The sequence below is a fragment of the Alternaria triticimaculans genome, assembly GCF_023758025.1.
Source record: "Alternaria triticimaculans strain BMP 0046 chromosome Unknown scaffold_14, whole genome shotgun sequence".
In the NCBI taxonomy this organism is placed as follows: Eukaryota; Fungi; Ascomycota; class Dothideomycetes; order Pleosporales; family Pleosporaceae; genus Alternaria; species Alternaria triticimaculans.
The window spans coordinates 641315-655620 of record NW_026055971.1 but is presented as its reverse complement, the minus strand read 5'-3'; the positions used below and the strand labels follow the sequence as shown (position 1 = coordinate 655620).

The window sequence follows — 14306 nt, the reverse complement described above, 5'->3', positions numbered from 1 at the left end:
GGACCTTGAGCCGCACAAGGCTGAGCGGTCAGTCCTTTGTGATAATCGCCCTTCTTCGAGTCCAATGCCTGAGGTTGTAAGATGTGGCTGCCTCACTGCCGACCTATCTTAGCCGGATGCAATTGATTGGTTCCACAATGTCTCAGCCGGTGAGCTGTTTGGGATGACATCCCGAAGTGCATGGCGCAGCACTGGCGGACTGACGTTCGCTGCCTATGAGAGCTCGTTGAAGTTTGTGGGCACATGCACAGCCGCAGCTGAATTAAGGTAATGCACGCGCCCTTCAGCCTGCTCGCAACCTCACGACATGTGTGTAAATACCCTGGTGACGTCCTTCGCGAGGTGGAGAAGAAAAAGACAACAGCTTCCTTCAAGACTCCTCTCTTACCACTGAAAAGAGTATCAAAGCGACATCAATGTCAACATCCAAACCAATCGCATACGTGAAGGTATCAAGGCCTTCGATAAGAGATTACGACGAGGACGATGACCTGTCGGACCTTGAAGATGCGCAATCGATATCGGGGAGTAACATCGACCCTGCGAAGTTGGCAGCACTTCTGAGGATCAAATTCGGGGCAGGAACCTATGATATACATGTGAGTAGGACTCATCTCGCGGGATTTGTAAACCTTGTGATCAAGAACTGACGAGCATCGTAGATAATGCAGAACTCTTACTGTATCATCGCGCCGCGAAAACTTTCAACCGTAAGTCAAGAATCTGGCTAGAAACAGTCCGGTATCTAACGCGCAACAGGGAGAGATAGCTAGATGCCAAAGAAGAAGATGAGGACGATGAGTGGCTGCCTAAGCGTCTCGTAGACGTGAGAGCCGCTCGCCGGTTCAGGTAAATGGGAGAGTAAAGCCCGGTAGGACGCACGGAACGTGCCATGATGACGGAAACGCGGGCATTCCGACAGGGAGGTGTGAGAACTCCGGATGACGCTCATGGCGATTCGTGTCTTGCAGCCTCGTGTCGACGAACGTTTGGGGGGAAAACATCATAGTTTGCCGGAAAGCGTATCAATAGATCCTTCCACTTTCGGACCTTTTGACCAAGCCGCTAGGACCATCATGATGCCACCTGGGCACCTTCCTGCCCATGTGCATGACTCAATTGGTGAACACGTGATCACGTTTCGGCCTGAGGAGAAAACACCCTTTGTCAATGGCTGCATCTGTCATGTTATGTATGCCTTTGATCCGGATCGACTATGAGTGCCACGGCGGCATTTCGCGTCGCGCCGGGATCTCCACATATTTCAACGGTCATCCACGTTGATGATGCGTGTATGTATAGCGATCAACGGCGCTACCTAAATATAATATTGGCTTTCCTTTCGTCTGAGCTGACACCAAACGGACACGAGAACAAGGCTGAGGCGCTGCATGCACCGCCCACTTTATACGGCCAGCTTCTCAAAGACCCCGGCCGAGAGTCATCCCCAGATCTGGCCGGCGCTTCGGGTATCGAGTTTGCAACGGCGATGGATACAGCACACAACCCCAAGACCTGTAAATTTCCCGTGCCGATCCCTCTGAAATGATGCGCAAACCGGGCGAAACTGTGATAGGTTTTAAAACTGGCGCCAGGTTGCAAGCGCCGATCTCCCGCGCCAGTGTCTCACATAGCAACGTCTGGCGCGTCGCCATTGGCCGGAGCTTGGATTACGCGGATGTGGCTATGCCGGTTTCACTGCGAAGCTTGATACATCACTCCCCTTTCCTGCTGCGCGCCACCAACACCCACTGCAACCGCACCGCCGACCTACTTTTGCCCAGCGTTCCTTCTCACCACCTGCGCTCCCCATACGTCGTTGGGCGATAGCGATAACGCATTCTCACGACCTCACTTTCGTTTTGCGCTTGGACCCGGGACGCGCAGCAGTCACGCCCCAACCTGGCCTCCTAACACGGCGACTCCTCCGCGGGAACCCGCCAGCACATTTTAACCCTCCGCGATGTGGTTCCGCAAACGTGAAAGCGACATTGAAATGTCGGGCATGATGGACGGAGCACCGAAGAAAAAGAAGTCGCAAGGCCCGCCAGAAGAAACAGAGTACCAGAAGTTTGACTGGAAAAGATTCTTTCTCGCCCCCAAGTACATCCGTAAGACCACGCCGCCGCCCATGCGACCACGGAATATTTTTGGCTGACTCAGCATATAGCATGGCACATATTGTTCATCGTTATCGGTATCTTGACCGTTATCATCACGATAAAACACGACGCCGTCGTTGAGGTGAGTCTTCGGTGTTTTGCCTTGGGGCCGACGAACACGTGGCTAACGGTGTCTGTGCAGAAATTACGGCCGTGGTCCGAGAAAGTGCGAGACCTGCCAGCAGGATGGCTAATTCCCATTGCTATTCTTATCATTATTTCTTTCCCTCCTTTATTCGGCCATGAAATCATTGCGCTGCTGTGTGGTGTCGTCTATGGCCTGTGGATCGGGTTCGCCATTGTTGCAGCAGGCACATTCATTGGCGAAGGTAAGCCTTACCATATCATTACAGCTCCATGCAATGCATACTAACATCCCAATCAGTCGGGACATGGTACGCTTTCAAATACGCCTTCCGCTCCAAGGCTCTCAAACTGGAGCGCACCAATCTAAACTACGGCGCCATGGCCCGTCTAACGCGTGACGGTGGTTTTACCATCGTGCTCGTCATCCGTTTGTCCGCCATTCCAGCGCATTTTTCCACCGCCGTATTCTCTACCTGCGACGTCAAGTTCTGGCATTTCGTCGTCGCTACTTTCCTTTCTCTGCCCAAGCAAATTTTCCTCGTCTACCTCGGTGTACTGCTCCTACAGGAGAGCAACGACGACGTAATCAAGACGGTCATGTTCGGCGCTATCTTTGTCATCACTATTGCCATGGGTATCTGGATCTACATGAAGATGCGCGTGGTGAAGAAGACACTCTTGGAGGAGCAAGAGCTCAGAAGGGTCAAGAAGGCCGAAGCCGTCGAGCTGGTACCAAATGTTGAACGTGCGTTCGATACGCAATACGACGAGGGGCCTCCGATCTGGTCATCTATGCAACCAACGCAAGTCAACCGACCAACAGAGAGGAGATATGACGAGGACCCTCCGGAGTGGGCCATGCAGCCTACGCAACCCACCAGAATGCTCTGAGCGTAATTGCTGATTGTATCATACATAGACTGTTATATTCTTAATGCCATAATGAAGTTATGACCCGCATGGGTTTAGTATGCACAAGACACTCAAGGTCAGATCTGACAGTCACTTTGGCCTGCTAACCCCACTCCTAGGTGGTATATCGAAACCACGGCACGTTATCGGCAAGCTCCCGCTCCAACGACTTCTGCTCCTCGGTCAACTCCTGCGCCCCAGCTTCCAACGCAATCTTATCGCGTCTCGCGTTCTCCATCCGACACCACGTCGACATGAAAAACGTCAGGAAGAACGCCATGCTACCACACGTTAGCTCCGCATCACCGACATCATGCGATCTTACGATAACTCACCTAACGAATCCGATCAAGATGCTATGCCCAACGACAAACCTAGGCCCATCACGCGACAAATAGACATAACTCGCAATGATACCTCCACAGTTACCGCCCATGACCTGCATAGCAATGCCCGTCCCCCTCTTCAAACTCCCCCCAATATTCCCACTATTCCACGCCATCCCCAGCGGAATCTGCGGATAAATCCCAATAGCCGCAAGCACCGTGCCCGCATACTGTATACTGGGCCTCCCCGTCGCAGCAAGCATAGCAAAGCCCGCAATCGCCACGACCTGGAAGCCCATCAAGAAAACACCACGTTTCTTCACGCGATCAGCATACCAGCTCGCAGCGATGGTGAAGAAGCACGCGCAGACGTATGGCGGGACGGACATGAGTTGCGCGTCGTTGGCAGTGTAGCCCATGTTCTTGATGATCGTCGGGAGGAACAGGGCGAAAGAGTAGATGGGACAGAAGCCCGCCATGCAGATTAGCATGAACATGTATATCTTCCAGTCTGTGAGGGCTTGGTAGACGTATTTCATATCGAAGTCGTTGGAAAGGTGGCCATGGTCTGCGTGGAGGCGGCGTTGGACTTCTGTGCGTTCTTTGGGGGTGAGGAAGCGGGCGCTGCGTGGGTGTTAGATGAGGTGGTGGCGAGGAAAGGGGTGGGGACGGACGTTTCTGGGTAGTCGTATATACACCAGTATGCTATTGTTGAGACGAGGATGCTGAGGAGGCCTTCTAGGATGAAGATCCTTTAGTCGTGTTAGTGGGTAGACTCTTTGATCTTTTTGTAAGTGATGATGTTACCATGCCCACGCGGCTTTTCCACCAACGCCGGACATCTCGGCGATGCCGCGGGCTAGGATGCCGCCAAAGGCTCCGGCGAGCGTTGCAGCGGAGAAGAAGAGAGCCATGCGGAAGCCGCACTCGTCTCTCACATACCTTGGGTAAGTTAGCACTGTATTGAGGTTTCGTCTGCCAGCTTTCTGGAGTGAAGACTCACCATTGCGAGATGTAGTAGTTGACACCTGGAAACAGTCCTCCTTCAAACACTCCCAGAAAGACTCGTGTAGCCATCAACCCAGAATAATTCTGCACAAAGCCTTGCAGTATCATCGCTAGTGACCAGAAGAACATGATGAATGTCAACCAGATAGACGGCCGGGTCCGTTTCATCATGATATTCGATGGTATCTCGGCAGCGATGTAAAAGGGGAAGAGGACGGCGAGACAATCATTGTACTGGAGGCCGTGTAGCTTGAGATCTTGTTCGAGGTGGTCAAGGCGAGCGTTGCCGATGTTGGTGCGGTCCAAGAAGCACAAGCTATACAGCGATCAGTTGATGGTACGAAAATGGTATGTAGGAGATGGGCTTACAGATAAATCAGTGACATGAATGGTATGAGATGCCAGTCCAGCTTGCGGAGCAGCTTCTTCGTAGCGACTGCATCGAAGCCGTTGGGTTCGACATCTTCGTATGAGGTATCCGATGGTATAGGAGCGACAAAGGAATCGTCCGTCTTCTTTTCTATCATCTTGTATTGTGTGATAGTTCTAAGAACCGCAGATCATGTAGATGTTTCCCGAGCTGCCCTTCATACATGTAGTCTCCACATCTCGTGCTGATCATGACTTCGGCGAAGTAGTAGTGAAGCCTCCTACCGTATTGACGCAGTCAGGACGTTCCAGACCCCAACGCGCTTTCTAAAAACTTCCTTTGTTGTAGTACGCGCCTCATGCGTCTTGCTGTATCCGTCCTCATGCCCCGAGACCGATAGTATCGTGTAACGTGAACGTCCTTATGAGTGGTCGTGAATAACAGATCAAGCGGTGAGATCCAAGAGAATGGTTGCTTGGCTGCAGTAGCTAAGAGCTGTCCCGAAGACTTGTCTCGCCGAGGTTTATGGTTGATGTGGGCTCTGCGCGATTTCGGACTCGACTGGCTGGGCAAAGAGGCTTGTGTATGCGGGCTGACATGCATTCAGGAACTTGGCGCGTGCGATAAGAAAACCTGGGTCTGGACTTTCTGGAGTTAACCTGGTCGTATTTAGGCAACTGGAGTAAGGCACCCGGTGGTCGCATGATGATACTTGGGTAGCCTGGCAATGTCGCGCTGCTTGCTTAAGGCTCGGAGGCCGGGCTTCAAGCGATGCCTCATCTTCTTACCGAATATGCTGCGCAGAGGACTTGAAAGCTGCCGCCTCACATAAGCGCACAAGCTGTGAGCCTGTTCCATCGCGCTGGGTCGTCATATACACTCTTTTTCCATATCCCGTAACGCAATGCCATGCCTGCTCAGCCTCGCCAGGCACCCGACACAGTGCGATGACGAGATCTCTTTTTTCCACAGCCTTGGGCATATCCTACTTTCCTTCGGCTCTTCCGGCACTGATATTCGGTTTTCATTATTTATCAACGGATGGTGATGACAGGGCAGAAGGAGTGTCTCTGGTTTGGACGGATGGCAGCGGTAAGAATAGTGGAAGAGAAGACACATAGCAAGTAAACCTCGTTCTGGAAGCTGGCGCGAGTGTATGTGAGGCTCAATCAGAACATATATTGTAAGATAGTGAGGATAAAGATGGCGTAACTCTGACGAAGAGATACACCGACGGAAACCTACCACTTTATGCATCACGATTGCGAAGCTTTCTCGCTGAACCCGCTTCCATGCTTCTTTGTTGCGGCTGAGATGTGGTCTCCTCAAGATCTTCACGAGTTCGGGCGCATGGCCTGGGAATGGGGTCACGATGTTCGCCTCTTCCGTTCGTTCATCGTGGCTACCGTGGCCCTGGAATGAGCAGTCGCACAACCGTGAAGGATGCAGACATGTCATTGGTCTCGGACGAAAATCCCATCCACACTGTGAGTGGCATTTCGCGCAATCGATAGTTCCAAACGGGCGTTCATCGTACGTTGCGCAAACACCACCCGTCTTCCACGCTGATAGGGTGCGTTTGCTGCTCGGAAGGATGGCAAAGCTTCGGGAGACTGCGTTCCGTTCTTCACAGGTCAGTGACACGCGCGTGCAACGATGCTAGTAGTACCAGGCGCGTCTTGTACGACCGTTCGTTTATGCGAGCAAACAACGCTGATCTCTGGCTTCGCTGATGGGAAGATCTGGCGACAACGCGGATTAGTAATGGGGTGATCCTTTCAAACGAACCGACAAGGTCGCAGAATAGAGTCCAGTTCGGACATTTGCATTATTTGGCTAAGCGCCCGGTGGTGTGATTCATTCGCTTCAACGACTTTGACCAAAGCAGACGCTCTGTATCTTGAAGATGCTGCGAAGCCATTTTCTTCGAACAGCGGTGGATACAGCCTCGCAAGAGTAACTAATATCTGGGCCTTCGGCGACGCACGGGGTAGTAATCTTCGTAATCGCTTTCATCGTCTTCGTCGTCCTCATCGTCATATTCTTCATATCGCCTGTTATGACCATGCATCCAGCGGGGTGTATGTCGACTTTGGTAGGGCGAACGCCTAAATTGTCCCAAGCCCCCTCCTCTTCGCCGCCTCGGATAATTGTATGTCGAAGACGTATCGTAATCGCTCTCATCGTCGTCATCGTCGTCATCGTAGAAGCTTCTTACGAAGGGGCTGCGACGGGATTGAGGCCATGATGACTGGGCGTTCTGGCGATGGCGGTTCGTAAACATTGGGTGTGATTGATGTGAATGGCCTAGTCCGAATGGCGAAGGCTGCCGATAGCCCATCGGTGAACCGCCTAGGAAGGGCGGCCGACCCGGGAACCCCATACTTCCGCCTCTGCCAATTCCCATGCCACCTCCCATACCTCCTCCCATTCCCAGCCCCATTCCCACTCCCATGCCCGTTCCAAAGCCCATGCCACCCATGCGAGCTCCACCCATACCCATACCAAGAGGCGAAGGAATGCCGAACTGCGCATAGGGTCCCATCATAGGACTGGCTCTCTCGCGATTCGAAAAAGGCGATTGGAAACCTCCCATATTCATAGGGGACGATTGCTGGTCTTGGAATCTGTGTAAGTATGCTTGTCTTTGGAAGTCTGCAAACCTCCTCCGTTGATCGCGTGGATCTCGTCCAAAAGTGTCGCTGTCGCTGCTATATGATTCATCGTAGGATTGGTTTGGACGGAAACCCCGAGCAGGAAAGCCCATTAATCCAGCCATCTAAACCCAGTCCCTGTCCTTCGACCACGGAAGGCAGCTTTGAGCGCTGGTTCGACGAAGCTTTTGTTGGCAATGATTCGGGCTACTCTGTGTGTACGGTTCTGTTTGGGAGTTTATTGTGTATATCGATGGCCTTTTGGGAAGGCAGGTGATTAAGGCGCAATGATGTGAGGTGAGTTGTTTGACGACCTTTTGTGTTACATAGAAGGCGAAAGAAGTTCCGAAACTTGGCCGGGCTACATACTTAACTTTGTAGTAAAGCAGATGTGCCGCTAGCTGGGTCAAGGTACTTGTGACGGTCGCGAGCTGTCCGTAAACTAGTCATCTACGGATGGTTGGAGGCACATAACGCAATGCAGTCACTAGGAACCCAGGTGAGGCCAGCACAAAAGCTGTCGCTGGCAAGGCGATTCTCCGGCCGTAGCAGGCCTGTATGACACAAGGTCAGCAGTGATTGGCGTTTTGGTGTCACTATGGTGTACGAGTAGAGTCCGAGCAAACACCTCGCTTATCGGAAAGAGAGCAAACCATATTCCTCTGGTGATGCGAGTCGACTGGACGAAATCCAGCAATACGGTTGGAAACCAAATGGAAGCTGCAATGTAGAGATCCAAATATGACAGCTACAGACAGGAGGAACGGCAGAGAATCCCGTCCCAAGTCGAAGGCGAGAAGCCGACGGAATTGAGCGCGGCAATGATGATGCGAAACGGTCCTCAGCGAACAGAACAGCAAACAGCCGGGGAATGAGTCGTTATGGGTAGTTGTCAAGGTCGATGAAGCCGGCCTTGGAGAATGCCGCGGCGAGTGCCAGGCCGATGCGACGGAGCGAGATGACACATCGCACCTTCCCCTTCCTCACAAGGGCATGTCTTGGGTATGTGGATCGAGGCGTGCCTGCCGTGTTTGCAGCAGGTTGGTTTGGATGTCTGGAGAATGAGGAAGGCACTGTAGGAGTTATCACACGTAGACATGGATGCGATATCCGAATAAGACGTCATTAGTCAATTAGATTCGGCAGGCGCGACGCGTGGACGCGTTGTGGCGGGAACGAAGAAGAAAAACCCAGTCCCCATAATACGACGAGGTCACGTGCGCCCATCTCGGCTCCAGCCAACCTCAAATGTTGGCCGATGGTGGAAGCTCTTCTTCTGTCGCCGCAATACGACTACATCTCCCACCCGAACTACGCCACGACGAACTGTGCCAATACTACCCGACTCCTCTAGCACCAAACCGCTGCAAGCCTGACATCATCTCGACTGCACCTGCCTCCTCCACTCGCCTGCCACAATCCCCACACTAAATCTTTTGGCCTCGACACCACGCTTTCGTCTCGTAGCCGCTTCCGCACCCACTACGACAACACCACACAATGGCGCCTACTTCTTTTGCTTCGGCAGCTGCAGGAAACAGTGCGAATCCAGCGCGTCCCGACTCCGGCGCTGACTGGTAAGTCCGCCCTACTGCACCCCATGTGAACACCACTCCGCGCTACATACAGCACATTTGTTACGTCAAATCGCTAGGCACGACACAGATTAATTTTTTCCTTATTTATTACATCCCTCGTTACCACCATGGCCCCCTCACTAATCCCGGATACCAGGGCTCGACGCACCAACGGTGCCACGCAAACATTCCGCCGACCTTCACACGCGACAAGCCTCTCCGGCTCAACGAACCACTCATCCTCACGAGACCCTGCCGCGCCACAGAACTCGTCAACTAGCGCCGGCGTATATGTCCCGCCCCACGCACAGCCCGGCCGCAATGGCAGCTCGTTCGAGGGTCGCTACTCGCGGGATCAATTGACACAGCTGTTCCGGATACAGCAGGCGTCGAGCGACCTTAACGACGGACTGTCTAGTTTGTACATGGGTGGATGGGAGCCTCATGCTACGAATGGCGCTTCGAGTGCTTCCTGGGGCCGCAAAGACGACCACGGCCGGGAGAGGGAGGCGCCGAGCGGGGTCGACCAGTGCTGGGACAGAGACGGTAGTGTATTGCCACTCAGCCTGACCGACATGACCGACGACGAGAGAGAAGTAGGAATTCACCCCAGCGCACCTTCCTGGCATACACTAACGCGCGCTTCTTCGCTTAGATCTTCCATTCGTCTGTCAACTCGCCGCTCAAACCACCCACGCAGAACAAAGACGGGACTCCTAAGGAAGGCCTTTCGCTGCGGAAGACGTCTGTGTCGCAAGGCCCAGGCACTCCCTACGGAATCTCCTCGCCCACGAGCGCACGCCCAGGCACCCGCCGCCGCGATACCAGCGACGCGTATCCGTTCCCCTCGTCGCCCGCCACCTCACGATTCGCGCGCGAAGAAGGCAGTGCCGTCACACCGCCGCCCGCTCTGGTACGCCGCCGGACAGACTATAAGGAGCCTGTAGAAGGTCGCCCCGGTGAGGAGCGTGAAAAAGAAAAAGGCGGGGCCGACAGTGCTGGTGCATTTGGCTCTGCAAAGCGCACAACTACCGCGCCCTTCAGCCCAGGTAGTGGTACCTCGCCCTGGTCTGCGACTCCTGGTGGTGGCTTTGGCGCCTTTGGAAGCTTTGCAGCGCCGCAGTCAGAGAAAAAGCCCGGCTACGGGAGTCTGCGTGGTGAGAGTCGGTTTAAGGGATTGATGGGCAAGCCGAGCATCGAGGACTTCGGGAACGGGCCGAAAGAGAAAGCTTCCATGAGCAACTTGGGCAGGCTAAGCGAGGCAGAGTCCTCAAAGGCCGGCGGTTCGTGGATGGAATCTCGCACCAACAGGCCAATGAGTAACGACACAGATCCGTTCCCCGAAGACGACCACCCAACTGGCAGTGCTGCGTTGCGCGGCGAAGACGTTAGCCCGCCCCGGCCACAAGGCTTCGGCAATTTCGCAACGCCCCACCGCCCCGACCACCGCGACGATTCTGGATTATCCGCATTTGGGATGACGACTGCCGACGCTGGTCTTCGCGACATGTACAACAGAAATAACTTCACGGATCAATCGCCTCACCGAGGCAACGAGCCAATGAGCCCGACGGACACAAATCCATACCAAAGCCCACACCACGCACGAGATCAGCACAATGACGACTCGGACGATTCCGGCGAACAGAATGCACACTTCCCGGGTATGAGCAGCTTCCATATCGACCAGTCTGTTCACTCGAGCATTCACAACGCGTTTGGTGGGCTCGGAGGTTTGGGCAAAGTGTCTGCACCATTTGAGGCCGCAGCTAGTGACCGCAGCCAAACCTCCAGTGTTGGTCCCGCTCGAGGATTTCCGACTCTGCCCGGGCTCGGTGGCCTGCCCGGTCTAGGAGGATCTGCCGCCTGGCCTACTGGGCACCACACTATGGGCACTCCGACTCGCGAACGCGGTGGCTTGGGTGGCTTTGACAGCGCTTTCGGAAATGTTGGCGAGGCTCAGTCGCCCTCTCTGGCTGGTCTGGGAAGCAGCTCGCTTTTCGGTCATGCCACAGTAGGCCGCTCCAGTAGACTTGGCTCTCTGTTCCCGCCCTCGATGCAAGAACAGATGCGATCCAATGACCCGAACAGAGCCCACGCTGACGACAACTCCTCGCATGGTGACCGCCAACATAGCATGACAGGTACCTTTGGCAGAAATGCGTTTGGTGGACAGGCACCAGCGCGTGACACTGAAAGCCCGTTCCGCGCAAACCGCAATTTGTTTGAAGATTTCTCCAATGCCCACCACGACGACCATAGCTCGTCCGGACAGCCTCCGAATATGGCTACCACTTCACTCTCTATGGCCGCTCTTAACCCGACTAGGACTGCACAGCCATCGACCCCAGGCGTCGGAAGCCCAGCTTCTAGTCAACCACCTGTGCCTCAGCAGCGGATGATGGTTATGCCCGACAGGATGAGGTGGATCTATCGCGACCCTTCCGGCAACGTTCAAGGACCGTTCTCCGGCCTGGAGATGCACGACTGGTACAAGGCCGGCTTCTTCTCGCCTGAGCTGCTGGTGAAGAAGGCTGAAGAGCCCGATTACGAACCCCTGGCCCAGCTCATCCGGCGAATCGGTAACTCCCGCGAGCCCTTCCTGGTCCCTCAGATCGGTATTCCGCATGGCCCTGCAACGTCTCAGCCAGGTAATTCTTGGGCAGGTGCTGGCCCTAGTACTGCTACCGCTCCAGGCGCCCAGCCTCCTTTCGCGAATAGTTTCCCAAGCTTTGGGACCACCCTTACTGCCGAACAACAGAATGCCCTCGAGCGCAGAAAGCAAGAGGAGCAGTATCTCATGGCTCGCCAAAAAGAGCACCTGGCTCAGCAGCAACAAGCGCTTGCCCGTCAGGTTCAGATGGGAGGAGTCTTGCCCAATCAACTCAACCACCACTCCAGCGCGCAGAGCCTACATAGTCAACCAAGCTTTGGTAGTATCACATCTCCAGGTGGATATCAGCCATCGCCTACCCATGGCACCACGGTAGGAGCGTCTGTCCCAGGGCTTATGGACAACACTTTCAGATCTGGACCCGGTCCTGTCCCCGGTCTGGGTCCCATAGGCCCCGGTATGGACATGATGAACAACAGGAGAGAGCAAGATATGCCCGGCATGATGGACCGTCTCAACCTTGGACGCAACAACCAGCCTCCATTTGCCTTCGGACAGCAGCAAGATTCTGATGCGCACGCACAATACATGGCTTCTGTACTTGGTGATCGTGCTCGACTCAAGCGTGAGCAAGCTGAGCATGACGCCGCGATTCGCCCTGGTGGCCCTGAAGATATGCAAAATGCCCGCACCTTTGCCGACCGTTTCGCGGAATTCAACGACTTGCGAGTCCAAACGGACATGGAACAATCATCCAAGGCAGCTCCTCCACCAGAAGGTGTTATTGGGAAGCCTTCAGGTTCGTCTGCTCAGCAATCGCAGGAACAATCCGAGCCTGCGTCTCCCGAGGAACGCGAAGCACAAGACCATCAAGCCGAGCATCACAATGAGGGACATGCTGCTGGTCAAGAGACCCTGTCACTTACTGAACAGGTTCAGAAAGCTGCTTCCGCGAAGCATTCCCCCCAACCGGCAGCCGCATGGAACAAGGTCGAGCCCGCCATCTTCCCGTTTCCGCCTCCGCCATCGCAGTCTCCACTTCCTGCCCCAGCTGCTCAGAGGAAGCCCATCGTTGCTGAAAACCTCAACACCGAGTCCCGTTCTGGTGCGGCAACTCCTGCTGCCGACACTCCCAGTGTATCCATTGCTCCGTGGGCGAAGGAACCTGTTGACGCATCTCGTGGACCCTCATTGAGGGAGATTCAGGAGATGGAAGCCAAGAAGGCTGCAGAACGCGAGGCTGCCGCAGCAGCAGCTCGCCGCGAGGCCTTTGAGAAGGAAATGCAAGCTCAGAACCAGTCACCCGCAGTCCAACCTGGCCTGCCTTCAAGTTCGACCTGGGCGAGCGGTGCGTCGCCTGTAACGCCCAGTGCGACCAATGCATCTGTTTGGACAAAGCCTGCTGCCACCAAGGTCGCCGCACAGCCAACTGCTAGTTCAAAGAAGACCCTACAGCAGATTCAGAAGGAAGAGGAAGCTCGAAAGCAACGAGCTACTGCACAGGCTGTTGCGGCTGCGAACGCCTTCGGTGCCGCCGCTCCAGCTCCATCGGGTGGTAAGCGATATGCTGATTTGGCAAGCAAGAGCACCCCTGTACTGGCTGCTGCTATGCCTGCTGGTAGCACTGCATGGACCACTGTTGGTGCAAGTGGTAAGGTGAAGACACCAGGAGGCACTACCACTCCTGTGCCTGCCGCCGTTCGCTCCGCTAGCTCAACCATTATACCGTCGCTTGCCAAGAAGCCCGCTGTCACGCGTAGTGCTACGATGGGAGGACAATCTGGAAAGCTTAACGCTGAAGAGGAGTTCCGAAAGTGGGCTGTCAACGAGCTCCGTCATGACCTTAACAAGGGTATCAATGGTAAGTATCCGTTATAACAATCCTTCGTACAACATACTAACTCTCAATAGCCGAAGACTTTGTCTCCTCCCTCCTCAGTTTCCCAGCCGACGCCGAGCTGATCACAGAATCGGTACACTCCGCCTCTAATACGCTCGACTCGCGCCACTTCGCTGAAGAGTTCCTCCGCCGCCGCAAGCTCGCCGACAAGGGCATCATCGACGAACGCAACACTGCTTCTCCTGCCGAGAACAAGGCCGCAGGTAGTGGCTGGTCGGAGGTCGCCAAGAAGGGCGGCGCCAGCACTATCCAGCAACAACAGGCGCAGCAACCTCTCGACTCAAGCAACTTCAAGGTCGTCGCTGCCAAGAAGAAGACCAAGCGGTAGAATAGGTTTGATCCTCTGAAGAAGCTCTAAGACTAGCGCGTTTAGTGATTTGGACTTGTACTGTTTTATCTGTTTGTTCGAACTGTACTGTATCATACGATGCTACCTATAGCTCGACGCATGATGGCGGAAACACTACTCAGTGACGGACGAAGATGAGGATAGTCGACAGTGTCACTACAGAAGGCTTTGTACCTGATAGAACATCCAAATCGGTCCAAGTGACCAAAAATTACACTCAAGAATATCTGAACGTGTAGTGTGCCTGTTGCGTCCTCGAATAGCGGAGAGTTTTCATGTGTTTTATGACTGTTAAACAACCAACAGCCATAACCTTGCCATGCTCGTACAACAAATCTGATCATGCG

The 14306-nt window shown here is 54.3% G+C and overlaps 3 protein-coding genes across 3 annotated transcripts; 2 read left to right on the top strand and 1 right to left on the bottom strand.

Moving 5' to 3' along the window:
• Positions 1 to 1963: 1963 nt before the first annotated feature.
• On the top strand, positions 1964 to 3140 carry TVP38 (Tlg2-vesicle protein; the record flags this gene model as incomplete). Its single annotated transcript, XM_049368991.1, has 4 exons — positions 1964 to 2111; positions 2171 to 2244; positions 2305 to 2491; positions 2548 to 3140. 4 exons carry the CDS (start codon positions 1964 to 1966, stop codon positions 3138 to 3140), a joined length of 1002 nt encoding a protein of 333 aa, XP_049219435.1.
• Positions 3141 to 3492: 352 nt separating this feature from the next.
• J4E78_008389 (uncharacterized protein) lies at positions 3493 to 5022 on the bottom strand (the record flags this gene model as incomplete). Its single annotated transcript, XM_049368990.1, has 5 exons — positions 3493 to 4111; positions 4162 to 4239; positions 4295 to 4429; positions 4491 to 4811; positions 4865 to 5022. The coding sequence occupies 5 exons, from the start codon at positions 5020 to 5022 to the stop codon at positions 3493 to 3495; spliced, it is 1311 nt and encodes a 436-aa protein (XP_049219434.1).
• A 4202-nt stretch (positions 5023 to 9224) lies between these two features.
• On the top strand, positions 9225 to 13938 carry J4E78_008388 (uncharacterized protein; the record flags this gene model as incomplete). The annotated part of the gene is made up of 3 exons (XM_049368989.1): positions 9225 to 9692; positions 9752 to 13571; positions 13622 to 13938. 3 exons carry the CDS (start codon positions 9225 to 9227, stop codon positions 13936 to 13938), a joined length of 4605 nt encoding a protein of 1534 aa, XP_049219433.1.
• Positions 13939 to 14306: the final 368 nt, after the last annotated feature.